At 44.0% G+C, this 17,077-nt stretch overlaps 2 protein-coding genes across 2 annotated transcripts; both read right to left on the reverse strand.

The window, feature by feature from the left end:
* Nucleotides 1-1,813: 1,813 nt before the first annotated feature.
* BUB3 (BUB3 mitotic checkpoint protein) lies at nucleotides 1,814-14,048 on the reverse strand. The gene is made up of 9 exons (XM_054277436.1): nucleotides 14,002-14,048; nucleotides 13,660-13,777; nucleotides 11,329-11,523; nucleotides 10,761-10,830; nucleotides 9,599-9,750; nucleotides 6,769-6,927; nucleotides 5,285-5,462; nucleotides 4,148-4,364; nucleotides 1,814-2,151 (listed from the first exon to the last, which is right to left on the reverse strand). Exons 2-9 carry the CDS (start codon nucleotides 13,666-13,668, stop codon nucleotides 2,142-2,144), a joined length of 990 nt encoding a protein of 329 aa, XP_054133411.1. The 5' UTR covers nucleotides 13,669-13,777; nucleotides 14,002-14,048; the 3' UTR covers nucleotides 1,814-2,141.
* A 1,257-nt stretch (nucleotides 14,049-15,305) lies between these two features.
* On the reverse strand, nucleotides 15,306-16,817 carry HMX2 (H6 family homeobox 2). Its single transcript, XM_054277438.1, has 2 exons — nucleotides 16,538-16,817; nucleotides 15,306-15,853 (listed from the first exon to the last, which is right to left on the reverse strand). The coding sequence occupies exons 1-2, from the start codon at nucleotides 16,815-16,817 to the stop codon at nucleotides 15,306-15,308; spliced, it is 828 nt and encodes a 275-aa protein (XP_054133413.1).
* Nucleotides 16,818-17,077: the final 260 nt, after the last annotated feature.

A 17,077-nucleotide genomic window follows, 5' to 3' on the forward strand; every position in this document is an offset into this window, starting at 1 on the left:
GACATTCAGGGCACAGATGCCACTTGGCTTCTAATACCACAGTGTTCTGAGGCTCTTGTGAGAGACAACCCTGGATATTCACTGCTGCCAGCAGTCAGTGGTGATTGATGACTCTATTACAGTGATGGCTGTGGCTCCATGTTTTCTCCACGGCCCTCAACAGCAGCCAAAAAGCAGTGACTTAAGGAGCTTCTTTAGCTCTCAATTCCTCTGTCAAGAGTCAGTACATCCTTTGTTCAGCTGCTTGTTACAGAAGTCAGAAAAGGCTTGTTTCATGATTCCTCCAGCTTATGAACCTCTGCCTTGACCTGCATTTCTAGGAGAGTGCTAATAAAAGGGAGATTAATCTTGTAAAAGAAGTATCTGTATTTCAACTGCACATTGTGATATTTCTACCCAACACACAGAGCTGTAGCCCTGACTGACCAACATTTATTTTCCTCACTCGTTGTCTCACTATTTTTGTTTGTCTCAAGCATTTACATAAAACACCAGCTCACCAGGAGGAATCCTCCTCTGGGTTTTAAGCCAAAAGAGAACCAGCAAGTCAAATCCATTCCCTCACACTGGGCTAACTTTGCCCACTGGAACATGCAGATCTCAGCATATTAACAGGTTTTTCCCCCAATGCTTAGCACCGAAAAGTTGCACAGGTGACATCATTTCCTAGTTATATTATGGTTTCCTTTGTCAACCAAAGTATTTGGGATTCTCCTAGTTCTTTCTTTTGCCCTATGCTCTCTAGCTCTAATTTCACTTTGTTCCCCACAGCTCTGTACCTGTAACACCCCACTTCTATCCTCTCTCCATTTCACATATTTCTTAGTCCCAGCCTAATTCTGCCTTCACACTTTTTTTTTTATTTGCACACATCCTCACTTCTTTTTTCCACAAGTTTATTATTGCTTTGCTAGTCACTCTGACAGAAACCTTTAGCTCCCATGATTGGGCTCCATTTGGCCCTCTTCAGCAAAGCTAAAATTCTAAAAATAATAAAACATCTGAACACCAAGGAGATATGACTTCCTAAACATAAAAAATTCAACCTCTGCCCAACACCAGCCATGTAACCCTCACTGCAAAAAAGCCAATTAAAGCTGCAAGGAACAGGGGTGGTGCACAACCACCAGAACAGAGGCTGGAGACACTGTGGTGAGGGCATCATTCATATTTAACTCAGGAAGATCTTCATTTTTTCCAAACCTATCAGAACCAGTTTCTATTACCAAAGAATTCACATCTAGCTCGTGACAAACTACAAAATATCCCATATACAACTCATTTAGCATGTCCACCTGGTAACAGCTCCAGTCTGTCACATTTCTGCACACACAGAGCTGCTTCCTCTCCATCACCACCCTCTCTGCAACGATCTGGCACCATCCCTGTTGTCAGCAAGTTTGTTTTCCTACAGGTAATGAAGTGCTCCCACTGACTCCACTGGCACTGATAGAAGGGAAGAAGTTGGAAGCAAAGAATGAATCCAATCTCCAATCCAAAACACCCACAGCTCAATCACCTTCCTCAAGCCTCAGCTTTTCTGTCCCTCCTTACTATTCACTGTAAAATTAATATTTAAGTAGAAACACCTGATAGAAGCTACCAGGAGAGCAGTGTGAGTCTGCACTGCAGAGTTGAGTGAGAAAGCTTTTAGTGGTAATACTCAAAATAAAAAAAAAATCTTTTTATTTCCCAGTTCATCTCACTGGAAAAAGATTAAAGATTCAGAAATTTTTCCATCAGGAAGATCTAGAACTCAATAGCTCCTGCAATTTAAAGGTTTCAAAATCAGTAAAGGCTGCTACACAAAGTATTTATTTTCCAAAAAACCTATAGATATTTATTGAACAAATAAGAAAGCAGTGGAAGTTTTCATAATCAGATACTACAAAATATCTAAATTTTCAAAAGGTTATCTACAGGATTGAAATAATTCAGCTCCAGACAGCAGATAAAGAAAATAGTTTCACTAACATTTTAAGCAGGCAAGGAATGACAGATTTAGACAAACTACAATAAACAAACAAACAAACATTTCTTAATTAAAAACAAGAGGAGTACAAAGATTGTTCACTTGTTTTAGTGGAGCCTTGTTAGGAGCAGGTGAGCATCTCTTGCAGAGAAGGAGCAGCAGCAGTAGTCTAAGTGGACCTGCAATAAATAAACAAACTCTATTTTAGGAAGAATATTTAGAGCAATCATTAGCAGGTAGAACATTCACCATCCCAGGAAAGCAGAAAGTCAGCTTTGACTTGTACAAAACACAGAATATAGGAGTTTAAAGATGAAAAAAGTGATCTTTATATAATATGGCACCATCTTGATGCACTAAGAATGCATTGTGCAGAAACACTGTGACTCAAATTAACATGCAAAGAGATCCCTATGAAACTGCCATGAGTCTTCTGCCCTAAGTAACTTATTTTTAGAATAAACCAGAGATGACTCACACTACTGAACCACTAAAATATACCCATCATTCTTAGTGCCCTAAGGTTGGCACAAGCAACTTGTAAATGTCAGAAAAGCATATAAACCTCGTTAATGTTTGCAGAAATTCATTTAAAGATAGAAACAGGTCCAAAAAGATGCCTGTCTAAATGCATTGCAATTACGTTACAATTATTTTCCAAATCCACAGATATGCTCTGTCTTTTCTCAGCTCATTACTGACTCAAACAATTTGCCCTTCTGGGATCAATTGTTTGCTAATAAATAATTGTTTACAGTCACAAAATGATATTAAGGAGTATTCTTATTAGTTTTCCTTCTACAGTCTAATAAGATTCCAAACTAGCTGATTCCCAAGAGTCTAACCTTAACCTTGCTGTGTTTAACAGCCCAGGAAATGATGAACCATCTGTTTCAGAAAATAATGGAGGGCCAAGAGGAAATATTGTTTAATTGTAGATTAACCTCCTTGTACAGCAGAATGAAGCAGCTACAGAATTAGCAACTCTAACTAGCAATGAATAAAAAGAAAAACCCCTGAAAGTAGTTCTTACTATTAGAAAACCAACAGCAGCAAGTATTCTTTCATCAACTTTGAAAAGCACAACAAAACAAACCAACTCATAAATGTATGTAACAAATACAATTTGATTTTTTAAAAAAATTAATTATCATATTTGGATTTTTCCACTTGAGGAACTGCCAGAAATAAATACTACAATAGTTCTGGGTTTATGTTTCTAGCAGTATCAAAACTACTTTAAAACAAGCATCTCCAAGTGAGAGATGTGGAAGTTGTACAATAATAAATATCTCATCTTTGTGGGTATAAAACAAAAGCAACAGACAAGTCACTTAAGGGAGGGGAGGGAAAGATCTTGAGGTTTTAAACTGAAGAAATTTGATCATTTATGAATCTGTTTTCACAGCCACTTTTAATAATGGAGACAACCTGATAAGGTGTAAGACAGAGTACTAGAAGAGAAAAACCCTAGCAGTGATAAAGCACAGGAATTTGAAAATAAAGCCAACTGCTCCTGTGCCTCCATCATTAAGGGCAGCACAATTCTGCAGTGGGATGGCAATTTTTCTATGTAACATTGATGCCAAAGCAAGCTGAACAGGAATTTTTACCTCCATCAATCAGCTTGCCTCATTTTGACAGCAACAACAACAGAGAAGTGTGTTATCAAAGGGCTGCAGCAAACTCCAACACACAGGAACTGAGAGAGCTTTCCCTTGATTTCACACAACCCTCCCAGAACAGAATCTAAACTCACTGCTCGCTCTGACAGCTGGGTGCATACTCAGCGTGACAGATTGCATTCATTCCAAGTTTTAAATATCCAAACACGGTAACATTTACTCCAATAAATTATTCTTGAATTCTTCACTCAATTCCTGAAGCAATGAGCTCGCAATAACTCTACAGCTTCATATAATAGCACCTATTGAAAGAGGATAAGAGTTTGACATTCTTCTCCCACCAAACAACCAGGCACAATTTTATCCATCAGCCGTCTATCAACCTACGGATATTGAAAGCTTGGGCGAAGGAGATAACATCAAACCCAGCCCTACTGTCAAGCTGCGCTATCTCCTACCATCAATAATACTATTCATGAATTTAGGAAAATTAATAACTCTTGGGCTGGAGGCTGGGAGAGCCTCAAGTGCAGGTGAAGCAGGCACTCACTTGGGCTTTGTCTCGGCGTCGGTGACCTGGCGGATGTAGATGCCGTCCTCGGGGTGCTCGATGTCGTCCATCTCGTACATGTAGGAGGAGGCGATGGCCAGCGTGGTGCCGTCGTTGCTGAAGGCCAGCGAGGCGATGCTGGTGGGGTAGCGGTGGAACTGGCACAGCCTCTTCTTGTTGAAGGGGTCCCAGATATTCACGAAGCCGTCGGAGCCGCCTGCGAGGCAGGGTTCCAAAGAGAAGTTGGAATTGAGGGAAAGAATAAAACTGAAGAGAAAAAAAGGCAACTATTCGTAATGACTTTGTGCTCTTCACTGAATGAATCAAGCCTGTGTTTTTCCTGACAATGAGCATTTCCCAAACTCCCTGTTAAAGCAGTTAACTGCAGAAAAGACTGCAATACAGTTTTATCTCACAGCACTCTAAATTCTAAGGAAGTGGTAAGGCAGAAAAACATTTCCTAAGAAAGATTCTCACTGCATCGTAGTTTTAAGCTGACAGTGAGACTTGTGATTACATCTGAAGCTGACAGTGAGAACTGTAATTACATCTGCATGGCACAGACATATTTTAGGAAAAATCCTTTCATTATCATCTTTTCTCCTGAGAAGCTTCAGCTTCTCCATGTTTTGCTGCTTTGGAATGTGATTTGGAGAACTGTTTACCCAGTATGTGAAATTGTTTTTACTTGATGACCAATGACACCACCTGTGTCAAGGCTGTGAGCTGTCACAAGATTCCATTCCATTCTTTTCTATTCTTTGCCAGCCTTCTGATGAAATTATTTCTTCTATTCTTTTAGTATAGTTTTAATATATCATTTTCTTTTAATATAATATATATCATAAAATAATAAATCAGCCTTCTGAAATATGGAGTCAAGATTTTCATCTCTTCTCTCATCCTGGGACTCCTGCAAACACCACCACACCCGCAGGTCCAAATACAAGCTTGTGTTTGGGGGAAAAAATATTAAGAGTTAAGAACTCTCCCTACATCAAATAATTTTAAAACCTTGCTTACGGCATGAATACAATTTAAAAGCTTAAAAAGTCAGGGCATATGAAGAAAAGGCTGATCTGTTTAGAGCAAAACTAAAGGAACCGGGGCAAGTGTTACAATTAATTGAGTATTTACCTGTAGCAAATGTGTTGTGGACATTATGGAAAGAAATGGCATTCACTGGATAAATCTGCTCGATGTTATTCTCCTTCAAACGGTGACATTTGAATGCATATTTCTTCTTCTGGATTTCTGGGCTTGGATCCAAATATTCCACAGCTACACGACCTTCAATAGAGCTTAAAACATAACCCTAAAAGGAAAAAAAAAAAAAAATTGGAGCTACATGTTTTAGAAGTTTACAACTGGAGAAAAGACTGCAACACAATTTTATTTCATAGCTTAGTTCTAGGAAAGTGGTAAGGCTTGGAAAAAAGCTTTCTAAGAGAGATTCTCATTGCATTGCAGTTTAAAGCTGACAATGAGACTTGTAATTACTTCTGCAGGTTGAAAAACAAGCTTGTCTTTGGGGAAAAAAATTTCAAGAGATAAGAACACCTTGCATTTGCTCACCTATTCCCCAAGGCCTAAATATCTGAAATATGAGAGATACTCACAGGACTATTTAGTTCCAGAATTACATTACATTAAAATTAGTTCAGAGCTTTATACTAACAACTAAACACTCAAGCTGAAATAGTATTTTCAGTGAAACTTGATTACAAATTGTGTTCACTTATCCAGTTAATTACAGTCCTGACTTGGAGCAACCTGAGATGCTTTTATTATCACTTTTGAGTTAAGTCCATAATAGATCTTTTCAGAAATAGGATTGCAATGATATCTAGCTATAACAGGGCTCTTTAAAATCCATCATACAATACAATCTGGAAGATCAGCTTGTTTTACTATAACTAGAACTGAAAATGGACAAAGCATTCATGCCAGTTCAAGAACAAGTAACTAGGTCTTGCAATTCCTGTACTATCACTCTGTACAGGGGAAAATTCCCTTACAAATTAGTTTGGCAGAGAAAGCCAATCTTCTTGCTTTCCTTGAAAAAAGAAATACCACAGACACACCATGTTAACTCGCACAGAACAGCTGCAGGAGCACCTGAATTGCACAATTCCCCCTGGATAATGGATCCAGGGCTCTGCAGTGCATGCCACAGACTCAGAGAGGAAAAAAAGAAAAATATATAAATGACATTTATGCAGTTTTAATCCTGCCTCTGTTCACAGACTGTTCAAGAACCCGGGGTTACAATGTATAAAAGCTGCTTAGGAACCACCAATTCTGGCTTTCTCTCTTCTACTGTAACTGGGGAGGGGAAGGATTTTTTTTTTTAATTACATGTCAGCATTGTGATTCATCAAACAGGTTATTTCTAAAAAGAAGACAAATCTTGAGGAACAAAACAACAGCATAATATGCTGGTAAGTCAGTGGCAAACATTGCTAAGCTGCATTAAAAGAATTAATGTACCCCAGGAAGCCTCCCCCCTCCCAAAGTTTGATTACAAAACACACCCCCATAGAAAAATGAACTTGAAAATAAAGCCCCATTTTCCTGAAGAAAATTGAGCAGAAATGTGAGTGCTGCCACTGCTGCCATACCTGTTTGTTGGGGAATGCTCTGATGCAGCGGGTCTGGTACTTCAGGCTGGATTCCCTTCGCTGCTGAACGTATCCCATGTTCCTCAAATCCCACACCAGCACCCTCCGGCCTGCTGTCCCCACAATCAGCCTGTCCCCAGACACAGAGAGGGTGTAGACCTTCCAAAAGAATATTTACAGTATTTAACACTGATATCAGCCTGGAAACCCCCCTGTCTTTGGGCAGAATAAGCTGTCAGCAATGAGCACTGACACCACTGGTGACATCTCCCATGGAACGCTCACAACAGAATTCCCTACAGCTTTCATTTAGAACCCAAATTTGGGACAAGCAGCAGGAATGTGCAGCTGGTTAGTGAGAACACCCTGATACAGCATTCAAAAGCTCATAAACTATTCCAGGCATTAAATTTACCAACATTAATGGCAAAAGAAAAACCCATACAAAGGAACAGGAGGGGAAGTGATGGATATTGGAATTATCTTGGCTTGCTTTTGCAATCCCACTGTCAGTTCATGATCCTGCGGTTTAGTCCTACAAAACCACATCACACATTTCTTCTCTGTTTTCCTCCACCTGGTAACCAAGTATTTTTCTTTATAAACTGAATATTTTGAGATGAGCTTAATAAAATAAATTGCCAAGAGATCATTAACGTCACTTTGTTTACTTTAATAAAACGAAGTGAACTTGAAGAGAGCAATACGCTTGACATATTAAAAAATAAGATAATGCCTTGGAATGTTAACTCTATCCCAAAAGTTGGCTCAGTGGAAAATTCTGGCTTATCAAATTTCATATGAAAATATTTAGTGCATGAATTGTTGTTTCCAGCTATTGCTTGGGATGCAGTTCATCTGTAATGTGTAAAAAAAAAACCAAAAACAACAAAACAAAAATACAAGAAAAAGGGAAGAGGTTTAGTCAAAAAAAGCCTGTGCCAAGGAATGAATTCCAAGTTGTTGATACATAAGCAGATGGAATCCAGCTACCTACAGCTGCCTAACAAGAGCAAACAAGAATGAGCTTTTCCCAGTGATCAAATGCAGCCAAACACACAGGAAACAGACCCTGGGTACTCCTCAGATCAGGAATTAAAAGTGTAAGAGATCTGCTACCCTGCCAGAGGGAATCAGTTTGCTTTTGGCACGTGCTTGGATGATTTAGTTTCACTTTGTGATTCTCTGATGAAGCCCAAAGCTGCTTGGTTCTGGTAAGACTGCACTGAAACATCACACACACAAGTTTTCTCCTCATTTGCTACAAACACATTTTCAAAAAGTTAATTTCTAATAAAAAGCTAAGCAGACAGGTGTGTATGCATACATATAGATAAAAAAGCTTTCTTTAACCAATCCTCATCCACCCAGCAAGCTTTCTTCTCTAAAATGTGATTATAGAACTCTTAAGACTGAGATTTTAAGATGGGAAAAGTCTTAAATATTCACACAAGAGTTGCCCAAAATTTCTGATGATCCCAATTACTCCTAAAAAAGGTATGAAAACTTTGAGCCAACAGTAGTTACACATTTTAACAGGACAGTTTTTTGTTATTGATGTAAAAATCAGTCCAGAAATATTCACAAACACTATATAAAATATGTTTGTGTACATATAGGGAAACAAAGGCATAAAGAACATCAAATATCTTAAATCTTCTTCACAAACTGATGTCACACCTGTACACTGAGTGTTCTTTCTCCAGCACACAGCCATAAATCAAATGAAACCGTTGTCATGCAGTGGAGTAGGTGTACACATTCATCAAAGGCAGCATTAAAAAAATGACATAATGAACCTTGCTGAACCAATGAGGAGCTTGATTCACTGTGCCTGTCCATTATATGGCATTCTGTCAGCAATTTATCACAGTTCTTTACATGCTACATACATCTATAAATCAAAACTAGAAATAATGCAATTACTTTATTCTGCACAAAGGTCTGGCCAGGAGTAGATGCAGCTCTGCTGGAACAGAAGTAAGAGCTATTTAGGGGCAAAGGGAAGGTAATGATGGCTCATAATTAGGACTTGACAATAGGATGTCACAGAGCTAAATGAAATTTTTAAAAGGTACAGGCAAAAAAAAAAAAAAATTCATATGTAAAATTATCCAGCAAGCCAGCCTGTGTTTAGGAGTCTCTGGAAAAAACTAGGAATTTCTGTTCATTCTTTCTGTAAGCAGCATGAGAAGTTAACACATCATGTGGCCATTAGAAAAAAGCTGAAAATATCATCCCATTTTACCTTATTTCTCTGACTCTCCCATTATCTCAGAGGATTTCAACTTTAGGAGAATATCCAAATTTACTAGGCAATAATACAAAACAGGCAAATCACAAACCAAGAAATTCTGTTCAATTTTTTGAACACAAGTAAAAACCAAAAATATTATTTCAGGCAACAAAAAATATCTCCTACAGAGATATTTCTCTGTGCACATTCCAAAACAATCAGACCTTAGGACTGCCAGGGTCTGATGTACCTAAAATCTTAATATTTAAGAAAATCAACGGTGCATTTTACAATGAAGTCAAGATGCTTGGTTTTCTTTCAAATTTATTTTAAATTTTAAGAAAGTGGTCCAGCACAAGCACCAAGAATGGAGGAACATTGAGGAAAGCTCATTCTAAACACCAATCATTTAAAAATTAAAAAGCATTAAATATAATTCAAAAAATATTAAATATAACTTCACAAATTCAACTCATAGCTTCACAAATTCAGCTCACAGCTTCACAAATTCAGCCCAAGGCAGTGTCCTTGTGGTGTTCCAGTCCCAGGATGGATTATTATCCCATTATTTAGCACCTGGGATGCTCCACTCACCTTTTCAGGCTGGGAGAAGGTTCCTGCATTGCAGGGAGTTCTGGGATCCCAGAGTTTGACAGTTTGGTCCCAGCTGCCAGTCACCATCACATTCACTTCTGGGCAATACTCCACACACCTGATAGGAGCATCGTGGGCACCAACAAGGTTTTCTGGAAGAAAACACAAGATTTTGCAATTTTACTGCAATTTTACTGGCCCTACAAACAGAATGTGTGAAATAAAGAATAAAAAAAGAACACAACTGCAGCACAAAGCATTTTCTGACGCTCTACAGGTGCATTTCTATGCCAGAAGCCCCTGTAAGGATAGTTCAGCCTTCAGAAGCATAACTTTTGCAAAGATCAGCACTGTTACATTTAAATTTATGAGCTTGAGCTTAGGATTAAAGAATTTTAGGCAGTCACTGAGAGATCTTTACAGGTATAAAGAATCAACTGGTATCACACTAACACACAAAGCAGCTTAAGCTTGTGTGCATCAATAATATGACAAGAGAAAGCAATGAGAACCTTAATGAAAATATTAAAACATTTATAGGAAGTCAGCTATGGCAGAATTATTTGAGCTTTTTGGTACCATTACTGCACACACTGATTTGCCAAGCCCTGGCTATTGGCAGGTGCTGGTGACTGGCTGAAATTTGCTTTTCTCTTTAACACTCTAAAAACACATGAAAAAGTGACACAAAGCAGTTCCATATTTTGCACCAACAAGGCACTGGAATTGTTACTTTCAAGCAAGGTTTTCTTAGAAAAAAACTGTAATACAAGGCCATGAATGACAAAGTAAAAGCTCCATATATCCTCAGCCATGAAAGATCATTCTAAATACATCCAAACCACAAACCTCTGAAAAACAAAATGCTCAGCTTTAGTTCAGCTTGGCTACTTCCCCCTACCTGAGCCTCTGTAGCCTATGGCAGAGCAGGATTATCATCAGAAAACCAATTCAATGCACCCTGCAAGCAGCCACTAAACCTTCTGGCAACGCCAAATTCTTCCAGGTTTTAGGTGGTCCTTATTAGGGTCTCTGGTTATTCTGCAGATACTTCAATATCCCCCAGCTAAAGAGCCTGAATGAAGAATGCCCTGTGCACGTAAATACATGAACCTGAAGCTCAGCCCAGCTGCTGACAGCACTCAGAGTTCAATCTGCTCACCTTGGTCCGTGTTTAAGTCGTGCATTTTCAGTTGCTGATCCAGCCCCCCACTCCAGGCATGGGTAGGATCCTATAAAACATAAAATTTACTTTATTAAGTTTCCATGGCTGCTCTGCATCCAGCATCCTGAACTCTTAACACAGGACTTGCTTTCAGGAGTTTTGGAAAGATAGGAATTCAGACACAAAGGTTAAGGTTTGGCCCAGATTTAAACAGACAGAACCTTTGGAAAATGCTTAAGTGCTTTGAGTGATATGAATTTTTTAGTTTAGAAGTAAAACAAAAATAAATTTTAAAAAGGCAGATTCAGGCTAGACCAAATAATTTCCATTTCTTCATATTTTAAATGACTGACAACCTAAGTCCTATCTAGGTGCAGGATAATGCTAAAACTAATTTAGAAGGGAGACACCATTTGAGAACCTGAGTGTTGACCCACAGCACAGCATCAGCCACATGACAAAACATTCAGTGAAAAAAATCACTGGTAGGTCCCTCTTTAATTTCAGGGACTGACAATTGCCCATATTTTCTAAAATAATAATTAAAAAAGCCCTCCACACTTACATAAAAAGCACAGTCCAGCACAGCTCCTGAATGCTGATATTTGAGTCTCATGGTGTTGGCAGGGACATCATAGAGCCGCACAGTCGTGTCCCAGGATGAAACCAGCAGAAACTGAGAAGTGTTTGGACTAAACTTCACTGATGAAATCCCATCATCTGGAGTTTGGTTGAGCTTGAACTCGTTTGATCCTGTCATCTGCAGACAATAAGGCACAGATGCAATTTTAATGACTGCAAGAACACAGGCCTAGCAAGGGAACAAGAGCGAGCCCTCTGAAAGGCAGCTGAAAACTTCACTGGATTTTACACAGAACAAGTTCAGAACACCCAAATGTCTCCAAACTCTAAAATTCAAGATGCCAATCCCCGTCCAAAACCTCAATAAATGCTTTTCTCTACAGAGAGCTTTTAAATATCAAATGCAACATGAATGAACAACACAAAAATATTATGATCATTATTATAACCTATAAGCTGAGCTATTGTTACTTACAAAATAATCCATAAGCTTAGATATTGTTACTTACAAAAGTACTTCCCTCACTCTGCTGAGTGTGTGGCTGTGATTTTTGAAGTAAATATTTATAAGTTACTGTGAACATCAAGAAGTCACTTTTAAAAATATGTATTAGGAGAAAGGAATTGGATTTGAAAACTCCAAAAAGTGTTGGTTTGCTCCTGGATTGGTGTGACTGTCACACACTCCCAAGAATTTCAACTGGATCATCTTTTATGTAGCTCTGGGCACTGTGCAACTTTCAGACCTTTAGGCTTCCACAGGTGCTGTGAAATATGTGCAACAAAAAGCTTTAAGATTGTTTTTCCCCCTCTCTTAGATTCCAAAGAGCAGGTAAAGAAAGGAAAGTTTTGTTTTGTGAAGTTCTGAAATGTGGAATGACCACAGAACAGGGATGTGACCAGGAAAAAACATCAACAATCCAATCAAAAGGTAAATGCAGCACTCCCAATCCAGGACCAGTTTGTTGAAAACTTCCAAGGACAGCAGAAGTTATGAACTGCAAATTTCACCAGGAAAACAGCTCAGGCCTTACAAACACTCTGAAAGAAGAAAGTGCTGGTTACACATCCACAAAACAACCACCAAAACCACCACAGCCTCTTCTCAAGGTTTCTCAAGGCCTCCACAGCACATTTACCTTCTGCTAAAGGGGCAGAGCACTGAATTAGCTCAGATTTTCTGTAACTCTGTTACAAAATTTGTATGCACAACTGCCAAGGTAAGAGAACAAATTAGGAATAAATCACCTCTGAGAATAAATCAGGAGATAAGAAGCAGATAGGGCAAGGTACAAATTTAGGGCACAGTGGTTCCAGGTCAGTGCTTGTCAGCAGCTAAACAATCATCAGGTTGTGCAATAAAGTCAGGAACAAACATTCCTACACTGGAGAGATTTCCTGAGTGGGAGCTTTGCTAAGACACCCTTCAAAAAACACAAAAAAACACCCACTGTGTCAAAATTAAGTGCTATTTCTGCTATTAAAGCATGAAGTTAAGGGCAAAAAACTCTTTTAATAATAGAGAAGCTTCTTTCTCAGCCCCTTTTTTAGCCCTGCTTTGGGAACACTTGGGGAAAGAGAGGTTTGAGGTTGTGCCATACATCCTTCCATGGGAATGTTACTTGGAATTCAGCAGCACCTGCTGAGGGTGTTTCAGATGCAGGTCCAGAGACACAAAACCTAAAGGAATTCAGAACAACTAAGAAAATTACATTAGACAAGCTCATTACTGTGCCAGAAAGCTCAAAAAACAAAACATGAGATTTGAGGTACAAGTTACTGTGTATTATTTGAGGCCTGGAACAAATTATTAACCAGCCCAAAAGCAACTCTAGGAGGCAAAGCTACTCCCACAAGAAACCTGGAAGGATGTCCCAAAGATATTTTTAATCAAGAACAATGTTCATAATGTCAGAATTTAAGTATATCCTGCCTCTTACACATGGTGGGGAAAAAAAAAAAATCAGACCCACAACCAGGATTCCAAATCACAACGCTTGCCCACCTCAAACAATAAAGTCCTGGTAAAATGTTGAGGAAAAAAAAACTTTTAAATACTACAGAGAAAGCACATGCTGCTGAAATGATTCTGACTTAACCACGGGGTTCAGTTTAGCAGAAAAAAAAGGGGGAAAAAAGAATTTTTAGTAACCAGCAAGAAACCTGTGCTTTTATAGCTCCTCTTGGCACAGGTGTCACTCAGGTGAACGGAGGAGACGGAACAAAGCAGAACTCTCCGGTGAGAGCCTCGGGAATCCCCTCCCGCGCTTTTATTCACAAAACTCAAAGTTTTATTCACGCAACTCAAAAGTACCGTTTTCATGCTGAACGAGCTCCTCCCGCTGCTCCACGGGCCGCCAAGGAAAAGCTTTCGGAGTCCGGGCAGCGCCGAGGCCTCGGTCCCTGTGAGGAGCGCCGGGATGAGGGAAACGCTGCGGGGAGGGAAGAGAGTGAGGGAAGGGCCTGGCAGCCAGGCAGGGAGAGCGCCGCACGGGGAACGAACGCGCGGCCGGGAGGGAGGGTTCGGCTGTGCCCAGAGTCCCGGATCCCCGACCCCAAACCCTCAATCCGAACCCCCGGTCCCGAACCGCTGCTCCCGAATTCCCGGTCCCGGTCCCGGTCCCGGTCCCGGTCCCGGTCCCGGTCCCGGCCTCACCTCAGCCGCCACCGCCGCCGCCCGCGCGCGCGCACTGCCGCCCGCCCCCCGCGATTGGCCGGTTCGAACGCGCGTGGCGCTGCGTCCCCGACGTGCGCCGCGAGCCCGCCGCGGGGCATGCCGGGAGCTGTAGTTCGCCGCTGCCGGGGCAGTGGCGGCATGAGGGGAGCGCTGCCTTCTCCCCGTCCCGGCCTGGCTGATAACGGAGGGGCCCGGGAGATAACCGCGGGGGAATTGCTCCGAAAGAGAGGCTGCTGCTGGGCTGCAGCGGTGCTAAGGGATAAAACCCGAAATACGAGATTTTACCCCTAAAAATAGAGTCCGAAAGGCGGAGCGACGGAGCGGGGCTGTGTTCCCCCATCCGGCTGCCGCTACCCCGGGGCTGCGGCTCAAACACCGGCTGTGGAGGGCGGGGAGCGCCTTCTCCTTCCCTGCATTGGAAAACACCTTATTTATCCCTTCGGATATTTAATTTCTCTGGTTTTCGGGCGTTTGTTTTTCGCTGTCCTCGTTGCTGTCGCTGTTACAGCCCCGGCACTCGGCACGGAGCCGGTGGCCGCAGTTTAGTCGCCCCTTGCCGCGGGATTTACGGGTCTGGGGTAACCGTGTCCCGTGTGCAGCCGTCGAGGATGCCCAGTGCGAGCCCGGCCAGCGGAGAGCAGGGACCAGCCCCCGGTAGCACCGAGCCCATCACCGCGGCTTCCACCGAAATACTCAAAAAACAGAAAAAAAAGTCCCCGTTTAACGAAACTTTTCGGGAATTGCCCCTCATCTCCCTGTCGGGAGAAGGTCAGCGAGCCCCCGGCACGGGCGGGCGGTCAGGCCCGGCTGAGATTCCCTGCAGGAAACGAGATAAGCAGCAAAACGAAACGAGATAAGGAGCAAAAATTCCGTAAAAACAAACCCTCGGCGTTACGAGTCGCTTTGGCTCCCCCGTGCATCGATCCCGGGCCATTCGCGGCCCGGCTGCGGGACACCCCCGGTCCCCCTCGGGAACACGCGACCGAGGTGGCAAATTTACAAACGAGGCTTAAAACGCTTTAATTTTTTTTTTCTTTCTTACTTTCTTTAAAAATATTTACAGATCTGAAATAACGCTTTTTTTTAATTAATTCTTTTTTTTTTTTTTTTTTCTTTTCAAGCAACAGGATGGCAGGAGGGGAGAGCGGGGGTGCCCCCGGCGCCCGGGGCTCTCCGTTTGCCCGTCCCTCCCATCAGTTTCGAGGCCGTGTCTCCTCCATGGGGGCGGCCCGAGAGCCCCGCACGGAGCCCCGGCCCCGCTCCCGGGGCGGGGGGCGCGGGGCTCAGTAGTCGATCTTATTGTAGAGATTGTAGAGCGGTAAGGCCGAGAGGTTGCTGCCGGGGTAGTAGAGAGGAGCTGGGAAGGCGATGGACCGGGGCACCGGCACTCGCAGGAGGGAATTGTCTCTGAACACCAGCGGCATCCCCACCAGAGTCTGCGCCGAGGCGTGGGCCATGTTGGCCGCCTCCAGCTCGGCCGAGAGCTGCCGTTTCCACTTGTTCCTGCGGTTCTGGAACCACGTCTTCACCTGGGTCTCGGTGAGCTGCAGGCTGGAGGCCAGGCAGGCCCGCTCCGAGCTGCTCAGGTAGCGCTTCATGTCGAAGGTGGACTCCAGCTGATAGACCTGCGAGCGGCTGAACACCGTGCGCGTCTTCTTCTTGGCGGCGCCGGCCTGCCGGTCCCCGCCGTCGCGCTGCCGCTCCCCGCAGGACGGCGAGGAGGGTCCCAGCGGCTTCTCCTTCTCGTCCTTACAGTCCTGCTGGGGGGGCGAGAGGAAGGGCCCCCGCTCCCCGCTGCCCGCCGCCGCCGCTCCGCTCCCCTTGGCGCTGCCTGCAACAGAGCGACAGCGCGGGGGTCGCACGGCGGCCGGCACCGGGACCCCCGACGGCCGAGACCCCCGGCCCGCAGGGAAAAAGCACCGGGGCGAGACCCCGGGCAGGCACCCGCCGCCTCTGCTCCCGGGGGAACACACAGTCGACACCGGGGGAAGCCATGCCCGCCTGGGTATCCCTGTGCCCCTGCTGGATGGATGGATGGATGGATGGATGGATGGATGGATGGATGGATGGATGAACGGACGGACGGACGGACAGGTGGGTGTGCGTGCCACAGTGAAAAGAGCTGAGTACCAATCTTCCTATCCGACACGAGCCGGCAAATTTTACTTTACAGCATGGCATTTCACAGACCGTTTATTCAGAAATAATGCTAAAAACTATAAATAAATAAACACCGTTCTTCCCTCTGCCCGAGCGCTGTAATCAGAGTCCAAGAAAACGAGCGTTATCCATCGCACCGCATCCCTCGGGGAAATCAACGCCGGATGGGATGGAAAAGATTTTTTTAAAAAAACACCCAATTTTTCCTGGAATTCCTTCCTCCCCGCTTCCCCCACGGACGGCGCAAACACTCCGTGCCCCGAGACGGTGCGGCGTGCTCCCGCCTCCCTCTTCCCGGCGGGGGCCGGACCCGCGGCCCTTCCCGTCCGCCCCGTCCCATCCGTGCGCTACTCACCGAGACAGGTGAAGCTGAGGGGGGGCTGGTGCTTGCGGCACGCCTCGGCGGGGCCCTGAGCCTCGGGGCAGAAGCAGCCGCGGTGCTTCCAGCTCTCCTCCGGCTCCTCGTCCTCCGAGGACAGGGACAGGGTCCGGGCGCGGGCGGGCCAGGCGGGCGCTCTGTCTGCGGCTTCCCGCGGGGGCTCGGCGCTGCCGCTGCCCAGGATGGACTGGATGGTGAAACTGGAGATGGGAGCAGCCGCCGGACAGCACTTGCTCGGCTCTTCTTTGCTGCTCATCCTGGGTTCATAAGAAAGCAGAGGAGGGAAGCCGTCGCTTTAGAGGGGCTGCGCGGGCGGGGGGTGCCCCGGCAGTCTGCGGGGAGCCGTCGGTGGGGGCAGTTTCGGGGGGCGCTGGGGGCGTACGGCGGCCGGCTCTCCCCGCGCCGAGGCAGGCGGAATGCATGCTCCTTCCCCCGCGTCCCTATTGATCTGCGGGCGCCGGGCGGCGGGGCTTCATTTGCATGGAGGTGGCCTCCGCCGCGCCAATCACGGCGGCG

This window comes from Melozone crissalis, unplaced genomic scaffold (assembly GCF_028551555.1).
Source record: "Melozone crissalis strain CALT ecotype California unplaced genomic scaffold, PUWL_Pcris_2 ptg000019l_1, whole genome shotgun sequence".
In the NCBI taxonomy this organism is placed as follows: domain Eukaryota; kingdom Metazoa; phylum Chordata; class Aves; order Passeriformes; family Passerellidae; genus Melozone; species Melozone crissalis.